The sequence below is a fragment of the Sturnira hondurensis genome, unplaced genomic scaffold, assembly GCF_014824575.4.
Source record: "Sturnira hondurensis isolate 20B ecotype Veracruz unplaced genomic scaffold, ASM1482457v3 Scaffold0012545, whole genome shotgun sequence".
NCBI classification, from domain to species: domain Eukaryota; kingdom Metazoa; phylum Chordata; class Mammalia; order Chiroptera; family Phyllostomidae; genus Sturnira; species Sturnira hondurensis.
This window is the reverse complement of record NW_028085176.1, coordinates 1,196,217-1,223,354: the sequence shown is the minus strand read 5'-3', so window position 1 is coordinate 1,223,354 and position 27,138 is coordinate 1,196,217. Positions and strand designations below refer to the sequence as shown.

The window sequence follows — 27,138 nt, the reverse complement described above, 5'->3', positions numbered from 1 at the left end:
AGATTTTAATTTATTTATCTTTAGAGGGGAAGGGTAGGAGAGAAGGAGAGAAATATCAATGTATGGTTGCCTCTCGTGAGTCCCCTGCTGGGAACTGGCCTGCAACCCAGGCATGTGCCCTGACTGGGAATCGAACCGCGATCGTGTGGTTCCCAGGCCTGCACTCAATCCACTGAGCTACACCAGCCAGGGGTGTACACTGTTTTTATAGGCAAGAAAGCTAAGGATCACAGAGGTTAGGTATATTGCCCAAAGTTCCATTGTGTAGGATGCAGAATCAGAATTTGAACTCTGGTTTGTTTGGCTATAAGGGAAAAAAGGTTGAATTCATCTCAATTGAATGCTAACCCCATGAAAGATCTGTCTGAGATGACATGTCACAGAAGTCATCAAAATGACCCAGCAGGATGTGATTTACCATTGGATGGTTGCGACTGTGAGAACTCCTCCTACAGCTCACTGTCTTAACCTAGTACTTGAACTTACAAATTCAAGAAGTGTTTACTGAGTGAATGGCAGTAGTATGGCATGATGTTGCCCAAAACAAACCTAAGGATATTTCATAAAAATTACAAAGCCGAAAATTTATACAAAATACCTTAATTTGTTAAAAGCTGTAAAGAACTGGGCAAAACTTTACTGTACCAAATAATCTTATTTAGGAAAAAGCCTCATAAATCTCCACCAAAAAAACATAGAAAACAAACAAAAAAATTCTGATTGTGAATAAACATAGAATTCTTGAAATGTTTGCTAATGTAAGGAACAAAGCAATTTAAATACATGGAACATCAGCTAGATATTCTTTTGTTCTTCATAGATAAAGCTTTATTAGGTCAATGGTTCTTTTGTAGGTTCACAAAGTATATACACTTATTTAGCTTTTGTGATTAGATTATATCCATGAGTATTTGTGATGGCATCTATACTGCCTCAGTAATTTACACTTGCAGAAAATCTTTAATACTACTGGGATCAATTCTGTCAATTGTGAGTATTCTAATCTATAATTTTGATTACTGTAACTTAATGTTTAGGGTATGATATTAGGAAACATAGTTTTGATCTATTTAGCTTAAAATAATGTAATATAAAATGAACTCATTTACTTATAAGATGTAATTATTTTAAAACTTAGAATACAGAGAAAAGCACACTTGTTATTCACTAGCAATCACAGAATTTACATGTTTAGGTTTATTGGATAAAATTTTCTAATTCACTCTCAGAAGGCTGATGTATCATCAAATCTTACTAAGATAGCTCATTTTTTATTATCATCCTAGAAGTGAATAGGCGATTCTAATTTCCATACAATCTTATATAAGAAGGAGCAAAACTGTTTCTGATTAAATAATATTTGCATACAAAACACACTTGGAGTTTCCGATTTAAAAATACTCTTTTTAAAAATGCATTTGTCACCAATTCGATAGAACCCACACACCCCAATTTTCATACCAGCACAATTCACAATAGCCAAGTGCTGGAAGCAACTTAAGTGCCCATCAGTTAAAGACTGAATAAAAAAAAATGGTGGTACATTTACACAATGGAATACTATGCAGCAGAAAAAAGGAACTCCTACTCTTTGTGACAGCATGGATGGAACTGGAGGACATTATGCTAAGTGAAATAAGGCTGGCGTTGAAAGACAAATACCATATGATATCAGCTATAAGTAGAACCTAATCAACAAAATAAACAAGCAAGCAATATAAGCAGAGACATGAAATAAAAAAAAAAAAAGACAGTAACCAGAGAGGAGGAAGGAGAAAGATAATAGGGGATGAAAGGGGAAGGGCCATAAAGGAACATGTGTAAAGGACACATGGAGGCCCTGGCTGGTGTAGCTCAGTGGTGGTGTAGCTCAGTGGATTGAGCAGGGGCCTGCGAACCAGATGATCGCGGTTCGATTCCCAGTCAGGGCACATTGCCTGGGTTGCAGGCAGGTTCCCTGCAGGCCAACTCCCAGCAGGGAACGAACGAAAGGCAACCATACATTGATGTTTCTCTCCCTCTCCTTCCCCTCTAAAGATAAATAAATAAATAAAATCTTTAAAAAAAAAAAGGACACATGGACAAAGCCAAGGAGGGGTAGGATCAATGGTGAGAGGCGCGGATGGGTAGGTGGGGCATAGGGGGGTGAAAATGGAGACATCTGTACTTGAACAACAATAAAAAATGCAGTTCTTTTTACTCCTTCTTCCAAGTTCTTGTAATTAATTTGTTTACTTGCATAAACATGGAAGCAGATTTACTCACAAATATTACGAATATTTGGTAAGCCTCCTCATTCTACCTACAAAATTAATTTTATTTTGAGTGGTCCCTAAGTTATCATTTATATAATATAATAAAAGGTTGGAGAACATAGACTATACCAAGTACTTTGCATAGTTTATATACTATTACACATTTTAGAATACATTTATTGATTTAGCATATGTTTTGCTGCATTTAAATTAGCTTTCTCAGTTTTGCATTTACATAAATAGTGTATTACTGTGTGCATGCTTTAATTACAGTTATTTGGGAAATGGTGCAATAAATGTTAGTTGAATGAATGAAATTACCTAATATGTCAAAAAACTTCAATGTATAATTATTCACTGGTAAAATGTGCTGTTCTTAAAAATATTAAAAAGCCTTGGCCATTAGTGAATCTGTTGCTCGCTACTCCCACTGTCCTTTTTTCCATTGCTTTTATAAAAAATTTCCTTCCTGAAAGGAAGGAAAGAATAAGGTATGAAAGAAGATATGAACTACTTATTTTTCCCCTCACCTCTCACTGTCCTTTTCCAGGTACATTTACCTTGTATTCACCCGTCCTTTCTTGTACTTCTAGCTCACTCTTGGGAATTCCTGAACGAACTCCTACACTCACTTTCGCTCTCCAACCCCCTCACAACACAGCTCCCCTGTCTGACTTGGAAGGCTTTTCACTGTCTCTCTAACAGTCTTCCCACCTTTCCAACTGTTTTCCAATTCAAAGCCTTCCCTGACAATGATAAAAATGAGGACAATGACAATGTCAGGAAATATTTACTGAACATCGAACTATTTACCAGAGACCAAAGACACCGGCATATAATTGATACAATAGAGTATGAATTACACCAGTCTGTGGGGTTATTTCATTTAGTGTTCACTATAACAAGGAAGGTATTATTATTCCATTTTATAGATGAGGAAATTGAAGCAAGAGCAATGAAATACCTTATTAGAGATTATATGGCTAATCAGTTGTGGATCTGGGACTTGAACTTAAGAACTATCCTCTCAGTCATTATGATCTACTTTCTTGTAGGCCATTAAACATATCTTACATAAGGCCTGCTCCCTTACATGCCGACATGCACTATTGCTGATGTTATTATTCTCTTTTACTTGACAACTTTTGCCTCTGTTTATTCAAATATTACCCATCCTTCAGTATCTAGTTCTACTGATACGTCCAGAGACTGTACTTAGCCTTTTCAATGAAACCTTCCACTAATTTATGAAGGGTACTACCTTCTTTAATATCTCCTTTTCTTCATTTCCATATCTAATTAATCCTCAGGGTCAAATTGGCTGGGCCATCGTGTCCAGAGATTTGTTTAAATGTTATTTTGGATGATTTTGTGATGGTGTGTTTTGGATGAGATCAACATTTAAAACCTGTGGACTTTAGGTAAAGCAGATTGCCCTCCATAATGTAGGTGGGCCTTATCCAATCAAATGGAGGCCTGAACAGAACAAATGACTGGTCTCACTTCACCCAGAGGGAATTCTGTTAGCAAACTGCCTTCAGACTTGAACTGTAACACTGGCTCTTCCCTGGGTCTCCAGTCTGGCATCCTACCCTGCAGATCCTAAAGTTGCCAGCTTTTATAATCACATGAACCAATTTCTTAAAATAAATCTGTCTCTACATTTACATATCCTATAGAACTTGAATACACCTCTAATTTGTGATTTCTCTAACCTCACTACCATTGAGTAATTCAGGCCACCACCATCTCTCATGATAATAGCTTCATAAACTCTGTTCTCTGCTCTTTCCCCTTCCAATCCATTCTCTACACTTCTCTCCAAATGAAACTTATCTGAGCACATAACCTTCCAGTTTATAATACTCATAGGCTTTCCACAACTTTCAGAGTAAGACCCTTAGCATAGCCTAGAGAAAGAACAATTTGTCCCTTACCTCTTCCAGCCTTTTCTCTCACTATTCTTCCATGTATATAAGGGGGCTAACTTTCAGTGCTATTCAATGAACTTTATCACATTTTAAGGGAGAACTTCCTACAAATACCTATTTCCAGGCTGTGCTCTAATGCTTTTCTTAATTGAGTGGTCTTTAGTCAGGACCAGTTCTAGTGAGGTTAAATATGAAGTTATTTGCTAAATGATGTTTATGCTATATTTTAACTCATTGGTCTACTTTTTTACTCCTTTTAAAATTAGATTATGTTACATTTATTTTATGGGTAGAAAAGATAGACTATTGTCAATTTCTGAAAATTTTTATGTTTTTATTTTAATTTGTTTTGTCCTCATTCAAGGACACACTTATATATGGGAAGGGAGGGTAAGGCAGGCAGAAAAACATTGATGTGAAAGAGAAACGTCAGTCAGTTGCCTCTCACACGCACCCTGACAGAGGACCCAACCCACAACCTAGGCGTGTGCCCTGAGCAGAACTTGAACCTGCGACCTTTTGGTTTACACGGGGTGACATTCCAACCAAGTGAGATATACCAGCCAGGGATTTTGCATATTTTAAAGGTGTGAAGGATAGCTTAATAGGAATAAATATTATTTCAGATTAACCATTTAGAGACATTACTATGGATGATTGATACTGATTAATAATTGTGAGTAATAATGATAAGAAGAATACATTATAATTATTACTAAGTAACTTGGGCCACAGGCTGCCTAGGTTCAGATCTTAGTTCTACCTCTTACTGTCTTTGTGAACCTGAGCAAGGTACTCTCTGCCTAGTTTCCTCATCTGGAAATGAGCGAGTAGCACTCTTCTAATAGGATTTGATGAGACTTAAGTATGTTCATATATGTTAATCTCCCAGTCAAGTTCCTGGTACACAGTAAGTGCTACATAATTTTTTGCTTTTTAAAAAAAGATTTTATTTATTTAGTTTTAGAGAGGGGGGATGAGAAGGACAGAGGGAGAGGAACACCAAAGCGTGGTTGCCTCTTGTGCGCCCCCTACTGGGGACCTGGCCTGCATCCCAGGCATGTGCCCTGACTGGGAATTGAACTGGTGACCCTTTGGCTTGCAGGTCAGCACTCAGTCCATTGACCCACACCAGGTAGGGCTGCTTTTAAAAAAAGATTTTATTTACTTATTTTTAGAGAGAGAGGAAGGGAGGGAGAGAAACATCAATGTGTGGTTGCCTTTCACACTCACCCTACTGGGGACCTGGCCTGCAACCCAGGCATGTGCTGTGACTGCTAATGAAGCCGTGTCCCTTTGTTTCGCAGGCTGGCACTCAGTTCACTGTGCCATACCAGCCAGGGCATGTTTCATGATTTAATAATGCATTTACTAGTGCAAAGATTCCACAGCCAGACTACTTGGATTCTAATCTTGGTGCTAATACTTTCTATTTGCCTTGGGCAAGTTCCTTGATTTCTATGAGCCTGTTTCCTCATCTGTAAAATGAGACAATAATAAAAAACTACCTCATAGAGATGTTATGAGGACTACTTAACTTAAAACATGTGACAGTTTTAGAACAGTACATGGCTCATGTTCAACATTATACAGTGCTTACAATTTTTACTATCATTACACTGGTCCATATTAATCCTATTATTTTCTATCTTGTTCTGTTTTTTTTTTTCATTTTTAAATTCTGTAACCCTCAATGGCAAAGCTATGCTTTTTCATCCTTAAATATTCAGGGTGCAGCTATCTGGTGCCAATCACTTTATTTATGCTTATTTATAAAGAAAAGAAACAAATCCAAAAATACCTACCTTTAATACACAGTCATTCTTGCTAACCAAGAAATCAACTACTTTATACTACATGGACATACCAACATTTTTTTCCTAGGCTCACAGCTAAGCAGGATGCTTTTCCTAATTTTTCTTCAATTTATAAAATAGTGCTGTCAATATCCATTATGACTTGAAATGTTCAAGCCTCCAAGGAAAAGTGTTAATTGTTGCTGCTCTTTGTCAACAAAATTAAAATTAGAGCTATAATGCCCATCTCCCCATACCAGTTTTTCTCTGTTCAACTTGCCCTCTTCTTCTTCACCAGTGCCTCATCCAGAACATAATATAATTTGGCAAGAAAAAAAAACACAGAGAATAAGACTGTTTCAAGAACATATTACCTTGAATTGGTTACCAAAAATCCTGACTGCTCAGTATTGGGTGACAAGAAATACATGTAATTTCATGAGCGAAATTTGACACAAGTAATTAATAATACTGTGATTTTTTTCTACCAAAACCACAATTCACCTCATAACCCAAAATGAATTACGTGCAATTATTTTGCACTTTATACACCATTTGAAAAAATGGAAGTACTTCATACCTTTGTTTATATCAATGAGCTGTTTCTTTTTCTTCTGGCGTTCCAACTTTTCTTGTTCAGCTTTCTCTTTTGCAAGCTTTGCCCTCCTAGTCTTCTCTTCCATTTCTTTTCTCTTATTGTTTTCTTTTACTGCTTCCTGTATATAGAAAAAAAGTTAAATAGAAATCCTACCATTACTTATATATTGGAGAACTTGTACAATTTTAATATTACATATCCACACATGCATGTGGGTGCTCAGAGATGGGAAAATATTATACCAAATTCAAGGTGCATACATACATTTTTGAGAAAAAAAACAGTAATTCTAAGGCATTGAAAACATTTAGAAATAACTCAGGCTTTAATCAACATTACAAAAGGCCATAAAATTAGGGACATGAATGTATATAGATTTAACAATAAACAGATGTTCTGTGTTGTTGAAATAGGAAACAGTTTTGATATACGAGAAAACTTTTTAATATGGAACTATGGTTTAGCAAGCATTTTATAATTCCACTGTAACTTTTGGCTTTATCTGATAAGTAGGGATAAAAAAACTACCCCAAAAGATTTTTAAGAGGAAAAATGGGATACCCTGATAAAGTGCTAGTCTATGATGGTGGTGCTTGTGGTGGCGACGATTACTCTAATGGTGAAAGGCATGAAATTATAAGCCATATCATCACAGAGAAGAAATATCTTCAAGTTGAATAGTTTTTACATACCAAGATCTTTAGAAACGCTGAAACATATTTCAAGCTATTGTCAATTTTATCTTAGATAGATTATTTATGGAACTCAAGAGAATCAGTACATTCCAGTAGATGGTATGGGATAAAGTTGAAGTAAACTGATCAGCTAGAATAATAATATTAACTTTCTTTGAGGTCACAGAACTCACTAATGAAAATTTCTTCCATCAAGCTGTTCTGTTCCTCTTTCCCATTGTGATTGATTAGATCCACTTCACAACATGTACCAAGTATTTCACAAAAAATATTTTGTTCCAGAAACCCTAAAGAAAGAGACTCAATAACATGAACACATCTACAAGATTTTGCCTGGAGGTGTCTATATCAAAATATTTTTCTCCAAATTAGAAGACACAATAGTTTTTAAAAGCCCTGAAAACATTTTCAAAGAAATCTCTTGACCAATAGTCTCAAGAATCATTGGTACCTCTCTCTTCTACTACCCCCTTCAGGTTGGTACCTCCAGTACTAGGCTAAGAGCACAAAATGATCTGGTTTCAGAAGACAAACTTAAAAACTACCACTTAAAATAAACCCGAAAAATAGAAATAGAATTTAGAGCAGGTTTTCTCAACCTCAGCACTACTATCATTTTGGTCTGGGTAATTCTTTGTTGTAGGAGCCATCCTGTAAATTGTAACATGTTTACCAGCACCCTGACCTCGATACTCACTAGATGCCAGTATCAACCTTTCCCAGTTGTGACAACCAAAAGTGTCTCCAGAGATTGCCAGATGTAACCCAGGTTGAGAACGACTATCCTAAGGAGTTTCAGAGATTATTTGTTCATAAAAAAAATATGAAGTGCCTCCTCTGCTGAACCCAGCTTTTTTTTTTTCACAAATGTGGAAACTGAGTTCCCAATGCGTTTAATACTTGCTTAAGCTCACACATTTATGCAATTGTGAATGTGGGGACAGAGCTTCTGTCTCTACTCCTGTTTTAGTGCTTCTTTTATTCTTCAAGGAAGAAAAGATAATGTGATATGATACTAAAACTGCAAGTAACCAAAGGAAAAAAAATACATAAATAAGACTTAAGACATAAATAAGACATAAAAAATCAAAACTAAAAACTTTTATCCATCAAAGAACACTGTCAAGAAACTGAAGCGATAACCCACAGAATGGGAGAAAATATTTGCAAATCATTTTTGTCTGATAAGAGTATATAAAAACTTTTATAATTCAAAAATAAAAAGATAAATAACTTAATTACAAATATGCAAAGAAATTGAATTGGTCTTTCTGCAGAGAAAATACAAGGGGGGACCCAAAAGCACCCAGATTTTATTTTTAAAAATGTTGTGTATTAGTTCTTACATGTTCTAAACTTCAGTCACCTTCAAAGTATTCTCCATTTGATAAAATCAATACACCTATTGAGCCATTTTTTCCATGGCTGAAAAGAGTTTTTGAACTTGTTGATTTTGATGCCTTTTAGTGCTTCTGCCATTCTTTTGTTTCACCTCTTCCACATTGGCAAGATGTTTCCCTTTAAGGACTTTTTCTTCCGGGGAAACAAAAACAGTCTCTCAGGGTGAGATTGAGTAAATAGGGAGGATGGGGCATGGAGGTCATGCCATTTTTGGTGAAAAACTGCTTAACACTCAGTGTGGTGTGGGCAAGGTGCGCTCATAAATCAGCCATCATGAAATGGGCAAAAGTTTTCATAGAGTCTTCAAAAAAAATTCACTGAAGCCTAACACAGCCTCTCACAACACCACCAGCTGGTACACTGATACAGATGGGCTCCCAGAACACTCACCTAGTGGAGGGAAGCCTGTACTACAAGGGGCCTGCCCTCCAGAAGATAATTTTGCTTTTCTTTGTGTCCCCCTTCATATACATATAGTTTATAACTCCATGAAAAGACGTTTGACATCATTAATCACTAGGGAACTGCCAATCAAAATCTCAGTAAGGAACCAGTTCACACCCACTTGAATGGCTATAATAATAATATAAAGCAGATAATAAAAAGTGAGGATGTGGACAAATTGGAACTCTTTGCATTACTGGTGAATGTAAAATGATGACTCATTTTGGAAAACAGTTGCTTAAACTGTTAAACAAAGAGTTGCAAAGAAAATGTGCTATACAACCATACAATCGATTATCATTCAAGCATAAAAAGAATGAAGCATTGACACGTGGTGCAACACGGATGAACCTTAATATATTATGCTAAGTGCAAGAAGTCAGACACAAAAGGCCACATATGTTACGATTTCACTTATCTGTAATATCCAGAATAGGCAAACCCTTAAAGACAACAAGTAGAGTAGTGGTCGCCAGGGGAGGGGAGAAGGGGGAATGGGGAGTAACTACTAATGAGTATGGGTTCTCCTGGGAGCTGACGAAAATGTTCTGGAATTAGATACTGGCCTTGGTTGTACAACCTTGTGACTATAATAAAAGCCACTGATTTATATACTTTAAATAGTGAATGTTATATATAAATTACATCTCAATAAAAACTAATAAAAATTTTTCAAAAATGATGTTTGAGGACTGAAATACAATTGTGACTTAGCAAAAAAGATAACATGCAGGCAACATATATTCAGGCTCTGATGCTAACAAGTTATATGACCTTTGGTAAGTAACATAACAAGCCACAGGAAAAAGGAGGGAGGCTAATGTCTGTATATATTGGGTTGGCCAAAAAGTCTGTTTAGTTTTTTCCATAAAAGACGTATTTTTCATTTTCAGCAATAACTTAATTGCCTTAGCTATTTTGAGTATGTTGGCTAATTCCTGTGTAGTATTACATTGATTATCCTTGATTAATGTCTTGATATGATCACTATCAACTTCAACTGGTCTAAGTAACTGTGGAGCAGGGTCCACCGAGAAATCTCCAGCATGAAACTTTGCAAACTGCTTTCGACACATTTGACCTGTCACAGCACCTGCTCCATACACTGCACAAATCTTTTTTTCTGTTTCAGTTGATTTTTACCTTTTTTTAAAAATTGTTTTTGATTTTTTGAATTTATTTTAACGGTTCAATTGTTACCTTTTTTGAAATAATAAAGCATCATATGCCAAAAATGTTGCATATTTTCTTCTATTTCAGTATTAAATGGCTACAGAAACATTCACCAATTTTGATAAGTTTTTTTAAATGCACGCTGCTATGACGGCTGTCACAACACAATCTAACAAAATTGTTTTGAATGACATTAAAGACAACTGAGTGCTACTAGAGCCATCTTACTAAAAATGAACAAACAATGATAACAACAAACTTTTTGGCCAACCCAGTATTTTTATCTCTATTACTGGTCAAATCTCTGAATGGTAAATAGTCGCCAACATTATGTGGTGGATGCTTCAACTACTTATTAGTTGAATCGGCTGTTTAACTGATGAGTGGTGTCAATTACGAAGGTAAAAAAAAACTAGTAACTTCCATTTATATTTCTTATTTTTCCAGATAATAACAGCTACTTTTTCATGAAAATCTATTATGTGCCAGGTGTTTTAAGTAAATAATTTCTAATCTTTATAGAAAATATGCCAAGTAGTTATTATTTCTTCTCATTTTACAGGTGCTGAAACTTAGGTTCAGGTAGCTTAAGTGAGACACCCAAGGTTACTCAGTTACTTAAGTATAAGAACCAGGCGTATTCACTAACACTACCATGATGCCTTATAAGTAGAGTTGTCAAATAAAACAGAAAACACTCAGAAAAATTTTACTTGAAAGTAAACTATGAATTACTTTTTAGTGTAAGTATATCCCATATAATACTTAAGCTATCTTTGAAAAAATTCATGTAATATTTGAGACCCATTGATGTGAAAATTATTTACTATGCATACAATACTTGGGATATATTTATAATTAAAAAACATGTGATATTTCGGACACCTGATAATAAAAAGGTATTCATGGTTTTTCTGAAATTCAAGTTTCAATAGGCATCGATTTTTATTTGATACATATGGCAATCCAATTCCCAAGACTGTTGATTTTTTTTAAACATTTTATTTATTTATTTATCTTTAGAGGGGAAGGAGAGAGGGAGAGAAACATCAATGTATGATTGCCTTTTGTGCATCTCCTGCTGGTAGTTAGCCTGCAAGAAACCCCCCTGCAACCCAGGCTTGTGCCCTGACTGGGAATCGAACCTTGATCGTCTGGTTCGCAGGCCCGCGCTCAATCCACTGAGCTACGCCAGCCAGGGCCTGACTGTTGATTTTTTTATAGGCATCCTTTCACGGACTAAGATCATCTAATGAAAACAGTAGGATGATTGCAAAAAAAACATACAAAAAGCCCAAATCTAAACCATATTTTGAGACTAGAAGTGTTGATGTAGATTGATAGGCATTCCGAGGTTCATGGACTTTCATCACACTATTTCTGTAGCATTCTCCACATATTTCTCTTGTTTTTTTTTTCCTTGAAAATAAAGTAAAGCTTAATAAATGTTTATATCTAAACTGATACAATTGGGGTAGAAGAAAATAAGTCAACAATTAATATCAAAGGCTCGATAATAAAGAAATTTGGCATATGTGAGGTTAAATTTCTGTATGAAATGGGGGCTTGCAACCCACACTACAAAAACAACATAAGCACAGGCATAGTAAATGATGAAACAGACCAAGTAATAGATCCCTTAGTTTACACCTTAATGTTTTATGAATAAACTTAGCTATGAATCAAGCACACCGTTTGAAATGGCATGTGCAATCCTAAAGAGACCAAAACAGAGGAGGAAAAGACTTTCCATGGTTTGTCAGTAATGAAAATGAATGAAAGCATGTACAAAGACATAGATTTTTTTTTCAAGCCACACAGACTGTGAAGTATAATTTTGGTCTTTGTGTCACCCATTCTGTCTTCATGAAGAGGCCTGGTGCCGGAAAGAAGACCCTATTGCTCTTGTTTTTATTCTTTGACTCTGGCTTTACAATCTTATGGGTGGGAAACATGTGCCTGTTCAATTCTCTCTCCTTAAGAAAACAATTTCAAAGGGAAAGGCAAATCTTAGCAATGGTTTCATATCAACAATCTTGAGTTTTACTAGAGTGAAAGATAAGATATTTCAAAACTTGGTTTAACTCTCCTACATGTGAAAGCTGATGGGGGAGAACTCTCTTCAGGGATGAGATACCGGTACTTTCTTTTCACCTGATTCCTATAAACAAAACCTAAATAATTAAAGAGTAAAAGCAACAGGAGCAAATTTAAGCTCAGGTTAAAAAAAAAACCCCTTATATAACTGGCTGTGATCAACAACACTTTATATTTTGTCGAGCCTCACTAAACATTTTAAAACACTAACTTATGAGTACTATCATCACCAAGTAACCATTAATCATTATTTCTGAGGGTGGGGAATGCCAACTGATTAGACTCTGTCAATGTACAGTACTGTGTTCTGTTAAAAGGATACTCATGGTGAAAGTGTTTTGGTGGTAATCTCAAACAAGGTAAGAAATATTTACAGAAAAAGTCTCAGTTTTACTGGCATACCTATTTTTTATTTATATTTTATTGATTATGCTATTACAGCTGTCCCATTCTTTTTCCCCTTTATTCCCCTTTGCCCTGCACCCCCCCTCCCATCAGCATTCCCCCCACCCTTACTTCATGTCTGTGGGTTGTACATATAAGTTCTTCAACTTCTCCATTTCCCATACTGTTTTTAACCTCCCCCTGTCTATTTTGTAACTACCAACGATGCTTCTTAACCCCTGTACCTTTTCCCCCATTCTCCCCTTTACCCTCCCTGCTGATAACCTTCTATGGGATCTCCATTTCTGTGATTCTGTTCCTGTTCTGGTTGTTTGCTTAGGTTTTTTTTTTTAAGATTTTATTCATTTTTCTTTAGAAGGGAAGGGAAGGAGAGAGGGAGAAAAATATCAATGTATGGTTACCCTTCATGTGCCCCCCACCTCCAAGAACTAGCCTGCAACCCATGCATGTGCCCTGAGACTGGGAATTGAACTGCGATCCCTTAGTTCACAGGCCCACGTTCAATCCACTGAGCTACACCAGCCAGGGCAAGTTGTTTGCTTAGTTTTTGTTTTTGGTTTTGTTTTGTTTTTTTCAGGTTCAGTTGTTGATAGTTGTGAGTTTGTTGTCATTTTACTGTTCATAGTTTTGATCTTGTTTTTCTTACAGAAGTCCTTTTAACCTTTCATATAATAAGGGCTTAGTAAAGATGAACGCCTTTAACTTTACCTTATCTGGCATGTCTATGTTTTAAGAGGCAATAAAAAGTACAAAAGGGCTCTGGCTGGTGTGGCTCAGTGGATTGAGGGCCAGCCCATGAACCAAAGGGTTGCTGGATAGCTTCCCAGTTAGGGCACATGACTGGGTTGCAAGCCAGGTCTGGTCCCTGGTGGGGGTTGTACGAGACGCAACCGCACACTGTTGTTTCTCTCCGTCTTTCTCTTTCCCTTCTCCTCTGTGTAAAATAAATAAATAAATAAATAAATAAATAAATGACTTTAAAACATGTACAAAAGGAACAAAGTGTAACTGATTAATGTTTCTAGGGCTTACTACAAAATGTATTCACCAACCTAATTTTAAATCTCTCACTGAAACCTCTATTGTGTCACAAAAAATATGAATAAATTAAAAATCTTATTTCCTTTGCTGTACATAATTAACAAATGAGACCTATGGCCAAAAATACTCATGTAAATACTAAGACTTATTTATTCCAATTAAACTTTGAGAAGTGGATAAAACTGGGTGTAGCTCAGTGGTTGGGCATCATCGCACAAACTGAAAGAATGAGAGTCCAATTCCCCATCAGGGTATAGGCCTAGGTTATGGGTTCTGGTTCCTGGTCATGGCATGTACAAGAGGCAACCAAGTGATGTTTTTATCTTACATTGATGTTTCTCTCCCTCTCTTCTCCCCCCCTTTCCCTCTCTCTAAAATCAATAAGCATGTTCAAAAAGCTCAGATGGCAGCCTCAATCACACCAAGACTACGATGAAGAAAGCATCTCCCAAACTTGATGTGATATTTGGAAATAAAAACCACCACCACTGAAAACCAAAACCATTCCTTCCATCATCTCCAAAGACTTACTATATCAGTGCTGACTATAGAAGCACTTTGCAAGATCTGTGATCTCACTGAAAGTCAAAGGTATTTTTGAGGGTTGGAGAACTGGAGAAAGAAATTACTAAGGAAAATGGATATTGAAGTCAGGTAAACCTGGATTCAAATCCAAGCTCCTGTGATTTATTCTAAAACCTGTGTGACCTTGAACAACAACTTAGTTACTTCATCACTTTGAGCTTTGGATTCCACATCTGGATAATGGAGATACTCAAATAAAGTGATTGTTAAATAGATTAAAGGGAATTAATGTCTATATAAAAACACTGAAGACAATGCTTGATAACAGAAGAAATGCTCAATACATGGTGGCACTGATTATCATGTATAACAAACAGAAACATCTGAAAGTTCGAATGGCAAGAATCTGGTCATTAAGATACAAATGATGTCTTTCAATGGTTTATTCTGCATAAGCCTGCATAAGCCACATGTGTTTTCAATGGTTTATTCTGCATAAGCCTGTCCCCTTTTTTTTGGAATTCGTGAGTACGTAATCTATGACTACAAATGCAGCATTTCCACACTAAGCTCATAAGAAACCAGAGATTTATTTTCTTCTCTTTTGGGTTTTGGATCATTCTGAGTACCTGTGTGAATAATACCTGGCAAGACTTGCAATTCATTCCAGTATCAGAAGCTGTAGAAGAGTAGTCACCTAACCTTAAAAGAATGTAAATTGGAAACAGCCTGGTGAACAAACGGATAATTCTGGTGCCAGAGGCATATTGTGATCACACTGCTGAGTGTTTCTTCATTCATCAGGGATGTTAGAAGGATTCCCAAATAATACTGAGTCAAAATCATTTGGAAACAATATAGAGAAGCCTGCTATGTATTACATTGAAAGTCTTTTTGTACACTAAATATATGTCACCAAGATATTATTTTTCATGAAAAGTCAATGAAACAGGTGAAATTTTATCTTGGATTGTCCTAGCACCTGACACTCTATTAGCATTAATCACACTGTGCTTTTAGAAGATTTATTTTTTAACTGTCTTTGTTTTATGCTAGCCACTTCAGAATTTTAAAATGTCTTTTAATTACTTCTTTTTTATTTATTTTTAAAATTTATTTTGATTGCTGTTCAAGTACAGTTTTCTGTCTTTTATTCCTATCCCAGCTCACTCCCCAGTGCTCCCCACCTCCCTCCCATTTCCACACCCCCCCTAGTTTTTGTCCCTGTGTCCTTTACACTTTATACTCATTCCTGTAAACCCTTCCCCTTTTGCCCTGGAATTCCCTCCCTTCTCCCCTCTGGTCCCTGTCAGCTTGTTCTCTATTTCAGTGTCTTTCGTTATATTTTGCTTGCTTGTTTGTTTTGTTGTTTAGCTTCCTGTTAAAGGGGAGATCATATGGTGTTTGTCTTTCACCTCCTGGCTTATTTCCCTCAGCATAATGCTTTCCAGTTCCATCTATGCTGTTGCAAGGGGTAGGAGCTCCTTCTTTCTTTCTCCTGCATAGAATTCCATTTTTAAAATAACACAGAACACTTAAAATTTTTTAATTAAAGACAACTGTAACAGAACAACAATAAAAAGAACACATAAAACATTTAAATTAAGGAACTGCTGACATGGTCACTGTAATTTTTTTCTTTCCTAGATAAGTATGATGGTTCTATGGCTTCATTCTTTTATGAATCTTGTTGATAAGACTTCTAAAATTCCCGAGCTATAATTTTATGCCCAGAGTAAAAGTAATCAGAAAGAGTCCTATTTATTTTGTTCCTCCGAGGCCAGGGCCTGTAATCTAAACATTCCAAGTAGAATAGCATATCCTTGTGAACACAGGAAGGCCTTTAGGAGCTGAGCGATCTGGTTTAAATCCTAGCTGTCCAGTGACTATAATGTTTTATCCCTTTGGACCATTTATTTAACTGAGCTCTCTAAGCCTCCTTTCCCAATCTATGAAATATTTGTACTTCATACTGTTGGTTTGCAATTTAATGATAAATTGCAGGTAAATCCATTAAGCAGAGTACCCAGTACATAGAAAGTATTCAATGATTGTTGGTGGGTTATCACTATTATATCATTCCACAGTTGGGCAATACCAATGCCCCATGCAACCCAGGGTGTGTATTCAATTTTGCTCCACCCAGGAACATGACCACATATGCGCATGCTCACTGGGGAGAAGAAAGAATTCTTCATTATATGGCAATTCTGTAGTATCATGTAAAAATCTGAACTAAGAAAACACATTTCCTCTCATACCTACAAACTTTGAACAAACAATGGGACTTGCCTGCCTTAGCCATGAGAAGAGGAAAAAAACGATAGAGACAGAATAAACAACAGAAGTTTTGGGGGCTTATTATTGTGTTAATAGACCAAATTTGACAAATCTAAGAAATAAAAACATTGCTAAATATTTTGTTCTATGGACCAATAATGAAATTCACATATCATCTTCCTTAAGGTTCCATGCACCTAGCAGGACTAGTCACATAAACTGAGGGATAAAGTTTCCCAGAAGAAGGCAGTGATTTTTGTTTGCTTGCGTTCATTTTGGTGTTATTTGTTTTGAAACATCCATCGTCTCCCTGAGAAAATGAAGCACAGACTAAAAAACAAACAAACAACAACAAAAAAACCCCCCACAAAACAACTTGATTTAGAAATTAGAAGTTTGCTTTAATTTCTTTTGTGACTATCTGAGAATGCAGTATTCATTTGTTCTGCCTAAAGGTTTGTGGAGGGGTCAGGAGAATTAGCCTAAACTCAATCCTCTACCCTAGGCCTCCCTAAGCTTTCTTATACTTTCTTTTGACATCTTCACTCATAGGAGGTTGCTAGTCTTGCTGAAAAACCATCTACTGAAGGATTTTTTAAACTTCTCACCCAAGGACATTTTTTCCATTGCTTTTAGAGAGATAGGGAGAGAGGTAAACATCAATGTGAGAGAGAAGCATCAACTGGTTGCCGCCCGTACACACCTGGACCAGGAATTGAACCTGGAGCCTGACGGGGACTCAAACTTTTCTGTTACAACATGATGCTCCAACCCCTGGTCTGGGCCGAAAGATTTCAAATAGAAGTATAACCTTTTTGCTTGTTGGTGGGGTTCTCATTTAATTCCGGGCACAGCAGGAGGCAAACCACAGAAAGGAAAAAGTTTTTCAGAACAGTGAACTAGGGTTACAGCAGCAGTGTTTTTTCTGTGTCCCAGAGATGTCTTGAGCATGTCAATGAATATGAAAGGGGACTCTATCTATGATGCCTTTTCATGATGTAATCAAAATTTTTCCGTAGAAAATTTTTCCTTTCTCCCCTTCTAACACATTCTTTGCTTGAAGTATTTTGGAAGCTAGTGGCATTTTTGCAATTTGCTGCACATGCCTGACACCAAGGATGAGTTACTGGCAAACAAAAATCCCAATGTCTGTTACCACTACCTGATGTGTAACATGGACTAAGTCTCTAATTTGTTAGGACAAGTGGATGAAAATCCTAAAGAATATCAAAGATAAATCAGGACTCATAGACTCTTCCTGATCTTTCTCACTCTTATTTTAGAATGATCATGTTGGCTTACAAAAGGGAAGATTTGAGCCAAGGTAAGTTATTCAGCATTTGAACAGACAATTAAACAACCAGATGATAAGAGGGGGAAAAAGACTATGTAAGATGATGGCAAAACTCATTAGATTTTTCAGCTGCAACTAGGGATGAATTAAGGCTTTCCATTAAAGAAAAGAATCCTACACTGTAGCATCAAACAACACTAGATGTTCCTTTCCTATACTTGTTCACTGTGTTTAAAGGGTGTATTTGATTGAAGGAGTCATGACAAATGCTCGGGGCAAAGAATTTCCGGCTGCAGCAACTGTTCTCTGAGAATCAGTGCCTGTAAAGATTTTATCAGTACTATAATACTGCTAAACTTTTTCTTTCCCATAGATTTCCACTTACTATGATACAAGTGACCTATAAGGTTCCTCTTATGCAGGATCTCATGAATATTTCATCAACCAATCAGCTACAATTGTAACTGACAGGTGTAGCTTTCTCACTGGGTAACAAATCTTGATTAGCTTGCTCAAGCACTTAAGTGTCTCAGGAATACACATTGCACACCTGTATTGATACTGTGGCTAGACGGGGATTAAAGTCGTGCTTATTAACCTACATAAATATGGTATTAATCAGAGTGGGTCACAGGTAACTGGATAAACCAAATCAAATAAAATAATACATTTCTTGCCTTTAAAGATTCCTGAGTCACTGTGTCCCCTCTTTCTTTAGACCAGACTGCTCTCTCCCCATATCCTTCCTAGACTACACTGCCCTCACCTACCCTTTAATTTTTGCCTTCCCCCTCCTTCCTCCTGCCTCTCTTCTCTCTGTATGTTAGTCTGTCAGAGAATCCATCTATTCCTATTCAGAGCTGAGGAAAGCCCTTCCAGGACCGTCCAAGGCCTTATGTGATCCGGCCCCCTCCTACTTGTACGGCCTTATCTTTCCCTCATCGTTGTGCCCCAGCCCACTGGTCTCCTTTTCTCAGGGCCATTACATTTGTGTTCCTTCTGCTCTCAGCTTCCTCATGTCTCTGCTTAAAAGGATCCTTATCAGTGAGGTATTCCCTGACCATGTAACATAAAATAACCCCCAACAAACTCTCTAGCTCCCTCTTCCCTAATGTGGTCTTCATCACATAAAAGGTCAAAACCTAGCAACACTTTAGATACTGTTCACATTTTCTGGGATTTAGCAGCCTGGTCTCTTTATATAACAATAGTTTTCAGCCCAGGAATTCTCAAAACACTAAATTACCAAGAATATCTCTATGCATCATTCCTTGTATACCTTTGGTTTCTTAATTGTAAAAAAACTTAGTGTCCTCAAAATAAACATTACTCATCTTTGAATGATAGGGTTCTTAATCATTAACAGGTTATGGTTCACTGACATGTACAGTTACTTTTTTTAAAAAAATGCCAATAATTAGTGTTTCTGAGGCCTAATATCTATGACATTTCTCTCACAGACATAGCCCAGCACTCTGCAGTGAAAATTCACTTATGCAGAGAATGGTGTTTACAAAAAAACTTCAAAGTTAAAAGGAAAGATGTGTCCTCATTTTGAAAATGAGTATTTATTTTGAATGAGATATTTTTAGGATCCACGAACATCAGTAAGACACAGCTTTTCTAGTGATCTTTTGCTTTAAGACAATTCTGTCTGAGGTCTGGGGGGAAAGTTTATATGAAAAGTTCCTTGAGTTTATTTGTATAAATGACTGCCTTTTGGCAGATGGGAGACTCATAGAAGAAACTGATCAGCTCCAGGTGAAGGAGACATTAAGTAAATTCTAGCACATGTTCACTTAAGTAGTCCTCTTGCATTCAGCATGACCCGCTTATTATTCAGCCTTCTTATAAAACAAATAAAAAATTAATGTATCTTTCACATGCTGTTCATATCCTGAGGTTTGCCAGACAGGCAGATCTTTGCACTCCAACGTGGTGGTGGAGAGAAATGCAAATACAAACTATTAAAATTGACAAGACAAAAAGACCATTATATGCAAATTTTCTTGAATATTAAACTTGCAGTTGGTTACAAAGTGGCCATGCACTGATAATAAAGGCTGGCTGTGATCTCCAAGGCCTTCTATTAAAATCTGCCTTACGAATGCAAAATCCTGTGATCTGAAGTTGCAGGGAAAACTGCCTCTCCCTTCACAGTCTATTAGAATGCTGACCTCTGATTGGCTGGGAGTCATTCTATAATCTGTAACAGGGAGAAGGTGTCAAATGTTGCAGGTTCCTGCAGATACATTCTTTTCTTAGGAAGTATCTGAGTCTCCCACTTTCCGACTGGGGGGAAAGAAAAACAACTGAGATGGACATGCTTTTATGGACCTCCACTTGTTTCAAGTCCACAAAATGCTTTGAGCACCTATAGGAAGTTAATCTATAACTTTTTAATTAATGTTATCTTCAACTGACAGGGAAAAATGAAACTCTAAAGTGACTGATATAATACTTTAATGGCAAAAATGACAGAGAGAGATATGGGTGGGTGGAAAGGACAAAACAATGGTATCTTGCAAGCCTGAGAACTGAGGTTACTGCCTTACTACTGTCACCGTCTTAGAAGATGAAAGAGGCATTGCGATCGGTAAGGTTTTGATAAGAACAATTTGGGTGGGTGGAAAAGCACCTGCAGACTTGGAAAAGAATATCGAATTACCTTGACAAGTAGAAATATGGAATCAGAAAGGAAGGGCCCTAAGGAGATGCTTTCTGTAGACTCCTGCCTATGAAAAGGGTTCCTTGACCTGCTGCAGAAACCTGTGCTGATACTTAATCACTTCTAAAAGAAAATACTTCCTCATTTCTAAATAAAAGCTGTAGGTTTATTAAGTCTGTATCTTGTCTATTGGTCACTGAGAAGTAAAAACGAGGTCAATATCACACTTAATATTTTTCATACAGGTGTAACTTGTCCCCAGGACAAGTGCTGCCTAAATTCCACAAAAGTAAAGCTAACCCTCAAACGCAATGCAGGTGAATTTCCTAGTTTGTAGGGTAAGGGTTTTGGGGGGAGGGCAGTCTGAGAGCCCCTGTGGTTCAGAGCACAAATTAAGCCATTCAATACCATCTTCTAGAATAACTCTGTCACAGAGAGTTTCTTCCTTTTAAAAATTTATAATGTTAATGCTTTACTCTGGGTTTTCTCTCTACCTGTTGGATGTTTTTAAAAAAAATTATACACTTCTTTCTTCATCCTCGTATGCTTCCACCCCCCCCCCCCCCCAAATAATGGACAAATCTGGAAACAGTAACTTACTTAAGAGATTGGCTAACCAACATCTTGTGTAAGGATCCTCCCAGTTTTCCATGTTCTCATTCTCCTAACATATCTCAACACTTGCTTTGTAACAGTTTAAAGTACAATTGTAAACTTGTAAGATTAGTTCCAATATATCAGTGTAAATCACTAATCCCTTTTTTCAAATAACCACCTTGGGATGCCATTACTTCATTTTGGTGAGGGCCCCAACTCTGTGATTGAAACTGCTCTTTCAGACTTAACCTCAGAATCAAATGAAATTGGTTGCATTTTTGAGTCATAGTATTTTTGACCAGAGGTTTTGTTACCCACTTTGATTGTAGGTCTTATTCATAAAACTTGGCTCATCACTTTTAGCTATTTTCAAAAATTAAATCTATTGTCAAATTGTAAATATTTAGTACTCCTAAAAAGATCTAAACCACATGGCTCATAAACTTTCGGGAAAATCCAAAATAGGTACTTCCAAAATATTTAGGGACATGTCACTACTTTTAAATTAAGAATATGGGGGGGGGGGCGGTAAATGTCTTTTGACTCTACACATTTCTGATTTGTCTTAAAAGATAGCAATATCTCATATACTGCTGATTCTTCTCCTCAGAGTAAAGAATAATTTTCGAGGGAATCTGCATGCTCTTATCTCTGCATTACCTACTTAATGGACTTAATTATTTTATATTTTACTAATGTCTACTTGTACTTGATCTTTTTGAAAATTTTTTATTGTTGTTCAAGTACATTCGTCTCTATTGCACTTGATCTTTTTTCGAGGAAACATACCCATCCAAAGGAAAACTTTGTTTAATGAAGTGATTGATATAAATCCCACTGGATATATTGCCATTGATAATTTTTCTGTCCTCTAGGTGACGGGAGAGACAGGGAAACAAAAAAGAGGACAAGGAAAATGAAATGCTAAGATAAATGTAGACTTATTTGTATCCAGTGACTTTACCTTCACTGAGAATCAAGAAACACTCATTCATTCATCGAGTATCTACCATGAGTTATCATGTACTGTTCTAACTCCTAGAGGATTGACAATGAGCATTACAGACAAGGCTCTTATACTCCTGGCACTTTGAAGTTTTCCAAAGCACAGCAGTGTTCATTCTCTTTTAGCCAGTTTCCCAGACTCACTCACCTGGTACACTGTCTTACTATCAGTTAACAGAACAGAGTCTAGAATCTAGATCCTTTTTTTTCTTTTATTTTCTTTCTTTCTTTTTTTACAAATTGTCACTAAGAATGTCGCATGGGAGGGAATCAAAATCTTAGCAAACAAAGAGAGAGCTCTTTATCTTGGACTTAGAAGTTATCGATTCTTTCACAGAAGTAACTTAAAATGGTTTTGCTCAATTTGCTTTTTCATAAAGCCACCTTGATGGCCAATCGAAAGTCTGTGCCCTTCTCAGTAGAAAGTGATTGTTTGATGAGTTTTTTCTGAAGCTTTTCTTTATTTATCTTTAGAGGGGAAGGGAAGGAGAGAGGGAGAGAAATATCAATGTGTGGTTGCCTCTCATGCATCCCCTACCGGGAACTGGCCTGCAACCCAGGCATGTGCCCTGACTGGGTATCAAACCATGATCCTCTGGTTCGTAGGCCCGCGCTCAATCCACTGAGCTACACCAGCCAGGGAGTGATTGTTTCGTGAGTTTTTATCCTACCTGCCATGATATTAACAGCAAGATATCCTTCCAGTAAATATAGGGTAGCACCTTTCCTTTTACTGATGTTGTATGAACAATCAGAGTAATTTTCTCACATAGAGAAATCTGCATAACACTAAACAAGTAATAGAAGGCAAAGAACACAACTAAAAAAGGAAGCACTGATGACCTATGGGAGAAAATGGCAACACAGCCCCTAGAGATCACAATGCTTCTGAAAGTTTCACGCTATATTGTTGATAAGGGGAATATAATTTTCAGTAGTTAGAAGAGAGAGAGCACGCTTTTAAACGTCTAGTCCCTCAGATTAAATTAGAGATACCAAGGCCTGTATCACTAACCATCACTATCAGGTGCACTCATCCTTTCTCGTATATACTGTTGATATGTCGGTTAAATATGTGACACACATTCAGGTATATGCACATATATTCTTTAGGCATGTTTGCTACAGTCTTGGCTTAGTCTAACAGCCTCTGAAAGGGCAGGTGCTGTGCTGGTTAGTTTGTTGCATGTGTGCATTGTACTCAGATAAGCACTCTTAATTATAAGCTGAATACAGCACCTCTACAAAGGAGATATGCAGTAACTGTTTCTTAATAAATGAAGATAGTGATAATTAATTTAGTGTAAATACTAACTTTGCACATGTGATAACGTTCATATTTGGTTTTATCCTTTTTGACAGATTCGCCCCTTTCTTTTTAAAGAGCTGTACTTAATTTATGGGCAGAGACAGATTCACCATGAAGCTAATGAAGCAAAAGCATCAGGATCCCTCCTTTTCTTGGGAAGGATGCTGGCAATGTGTTCACTTGGTACTGTGTTTTTATAAAATTTGCAATAGAAATATATATTTATATTCTTTTCAGTAGTTCCTTTCAAAATGTATAAATGTAGGCTTCACAAATCTGGGTCCTCCTCTGTTGAAAGAATATATAAAAACCTGAAAAAGAGTCCCGGCTGGGGTAGCTCAGTGGATTGAGCAAGGGTCTGTGAACAAAAGCGTCATGGTTAGATTCCCAGTCAGAGAACATGCTTGGGTTGTGGGCCTGGTCCTCGGTGTGGGGTGTGTGAGAGGCAACCACACATTGATGTTTCTCTCCTTCTCTTTCTCCCTCCCTTCCCCTACCTATACAAATAAATAAAATCTCTTAAAATTTTAAAGAAAGCCTGAAAAAGAAATCTGATGAAGAATAATAGGAGTGCTAAACTTTGGGAAATTCCAAACTCTGAACAAAAGGTGGGTAATTAAGCTGAGGGAACATGGGCTTAAGGAATATAACTGGGTCCATGGACATGGACTGGACATTTATTGGACTTGGGGTTGTGAACACACAACGCAGTACACAGATGATGTATTGTACAACTGTGAACCTGAAACCCGTGTAATTCTGTTAACCAGTGTCATCACCAATAAATTCAATAAAAAGGAAAAAAATAAAGGACAAAGCTTATCAGGTATCTTTCATATTTCCAGAAGGCAAAATAATGGTCCTAAATCGGAATTCTAAGAAAAGAAACTCTGAGAATTAAAAAAGAACTTTACAGCAAGGATGGCAAAGCTGTGGAATCAAGTCAAGATATGAAATTGCTTTCTCTCAAAATATATTTTGAAAATTAGCTAGCTAGCTTCTAAATTAGCTCTTGTGAAAACATGCCAAGAGCCTGATCTGTGAGATAAATCCATAGGAAATTCCTCGGTTTCTAGTCTAGAATTTTTGGCTGTATAGGTATATGTGTCTGAGTCACTAGTTTATAAAACAGGATAATAAAATGAATATACAATTTCATGTCTCCTTTGACACCACAGCCAGGAAAAAATTGCTGTGTGAAAATAATCTGAAAACAATAGTTATAATGTGGATCACTGTAAAATTGGGTTTGGATGGGATAGAGGTCAGAACCAGAGATATTCTGCTTTAAGATCTCCTTTTGAAAACTAGAAATAAGGATTTTGTTATATAGTGGTGATTGCATTCTGGGAAACAAGCCATTCCATCTGTATATGAGCACCGTGGCTACATTCCACAGTGTAAAACCCATCTTGCTTGTGATTACATCCTTGATCATGACTTAGATTTGGTCAAATGTCACTGCTTACTTACTGATGACAATATCCTTTAATGATCTACTGCCCTCTCTTTTACCCTCTTTCTCTCTGGATACCCTGTCATTATTTATAAAGGAGTTTTCTGGCTTCATCATGAATCTTCTGCTTAAATTGCCTTATTTATTGGTATAGAGGGATTTTGCCATTACACTTGACATGTTGGGCAAATAACTTTTGAAAGGATTTAGGGAGTGTACAGACACACTGGATTTTATTTCCTGTACAAAACTTTGCAATAATAAATACCATGTTTTGGATTTGACTTCTTTCAATGTGAACTTCAATATAATGCCTTTTGAGTTTAGGTTCCGAAGTACAATGCAATGTCACCTTCTGCATATTGAGAGTATTTATACTTAAGTACTTGCAAAGATAAACTATGACAGTATAATATTCTTAACAAATTTAAGGTGACTAGATTTTATAAAATGTATAACTGTTTCTTTTTAAATGGCAGCAACTATCCAAAAGAAACTTACAACTTGTTCCTCTCTTCAAAGGGTCTTTGAAGACGGCAAGACTTAGAGAAGGTGGAAAGATCAGGTATAGGTTTGAAGAAGAATCCTTCTCTAATGATTCTTATCATAAAGAGAAAAATATCCTGGAGACATAAGCAGAGGAGTAGCTGGCTATGGATAAATAATGAAGATTTATGGGTCATAGTCACAGGTGAATAGTCAATCACAAAATGATGCTGACAAATGAGAGGTTGTACACTCAAACGTACAAATAAAATGGGGTAAACACAGGTACCTGCTGTAGCCACAGAAAGCACTGTTTAAGAGTCATAAATGGAAAAGAAAGTTCAATTTGGAATTTCACAGCTTAGAATAATGTAGAAAATACAGACAAGTTTAAGTAGTCAAATATTTGCTGAATCAATGTTGATGAAGAGTCAAAGGAGTCATTAAAATAATGAAATTTTTTTTTTAAACTGGAGAGAGGAGGGAGGAAAGAGAGAGCAGGTAGAGGGCTTTGAAGCATTTAATATAAAAGGCCATTTTTTAGATACTAGCACAAGAGGAGCATAATTACCAGTTATAAATAAGGTTCCCAATCAATAAATATTTTCTAGCTACTTCTATTTGCCACACACCCTGTCATGTGATAAAAATTCAAGCATAAGTGAGATACATTTATTCCATTAGGAATGCACAACATAAACGACATGGTAAGTCTGCACATCACCAATTATGAGTGGAGCGTTGGCACATTAATAGCATGATATGAACACACAAAATAGGGGGCAATTAGTTCTCCCTGGAATGCCCTGGATGGGTGGCTCAGTTGGTTGCAGCAGCACCCCTAAACCGAAATGTCTCAAGTTCAATCCCCTGTCAGGGCACATATGCAAGGTAAGCAACTGATGTTTTTTTCACATCGATGTGTCTGTCTGTCTGTCTGTCTCTCCGCTTCCCTTCCTCTCTCTCTAAAATCAATGAACATACCCTCAGGTTAAGATTAAAACCTTTTTTTTTTTTTTTTTACAAATTCTCCCTGGAGTTGGAAGAGAAGGTATTAGAAAAGATGTAATGTAGAAAGTAGCCATTTACTGGAGTCTTGAAAGATGAAAATTATTTTGCTGGAAGAAAAGTTGTGAGCATGATTGCATTCAAGCAGAGCAAAAAGATAGTAGTTGGGGGTAGAGTGCCGAGGGCTTCCAAATGCTAGTTTATACTTTACTGTCACCTACAGGAGGCCATTAAAGGTTTCTGAGAAGGTATGTGTCCCAATAAGAGCTATGTTTAAGAAAGAAATATCTGGTAGTGGTATAAAAATAGTTCAGAGGGTGTTAAGCCTGGAGTCAGATAACAGAAAAGATTATTGCAGCCGTCCAGGGGAGAGACAGCAAATACCAAACCTCACGCAGCTAAAGTGAGGAAGTTTCAGGAAGAATCAACATAAAATTGAATAGATGTGGATGGTGAGGAAAAAGAAGATATCAAGTTGTGCCATTAACTAAAACAGAGAACATGGGAGGAAGCTGGGAGAAGATGTAATGAGTTCCATTTTGTTTTTGTTTTTTTAAAAATTATTTTATTGTTGTTCAATTGTGTTGAGCTTGAGAGAGCTGTGGGAAATCTAGTTTGAGTCATCCAACAAATAATACACTTGACTGAAGAATAAAATCGCAACTCAGGAAAGA

The 27,138-nt window shown here is 36.7% G+C and overlaps 1 protein-coding gene across 3 annotated transcripts in view; it reads right to left on the bottom strand.

Annotated features, from left to right (window-relative positions):
* DIAPH2 (diaphanous related formin 2) overlaps positions 1-27,138 on the bottom strand; it is a 902,023-nt gene that overhangs the window by 223,510 nt on the left and 651,375 nt on the right. For all 3 annotated transcript variants that reach the window (XM_037060830.1, XM_037060831.1, XM_037060832.1), the window contains one exon: positions 6,563-6,698. In XM_037060830.1, the coding sequence (XP_036916725.1) occupies positions 6,563-6,698 (136 nt within the window). The remainder of the gene's footprint in view (positions 1-6,562; positions 6,699-27,138) is intronic.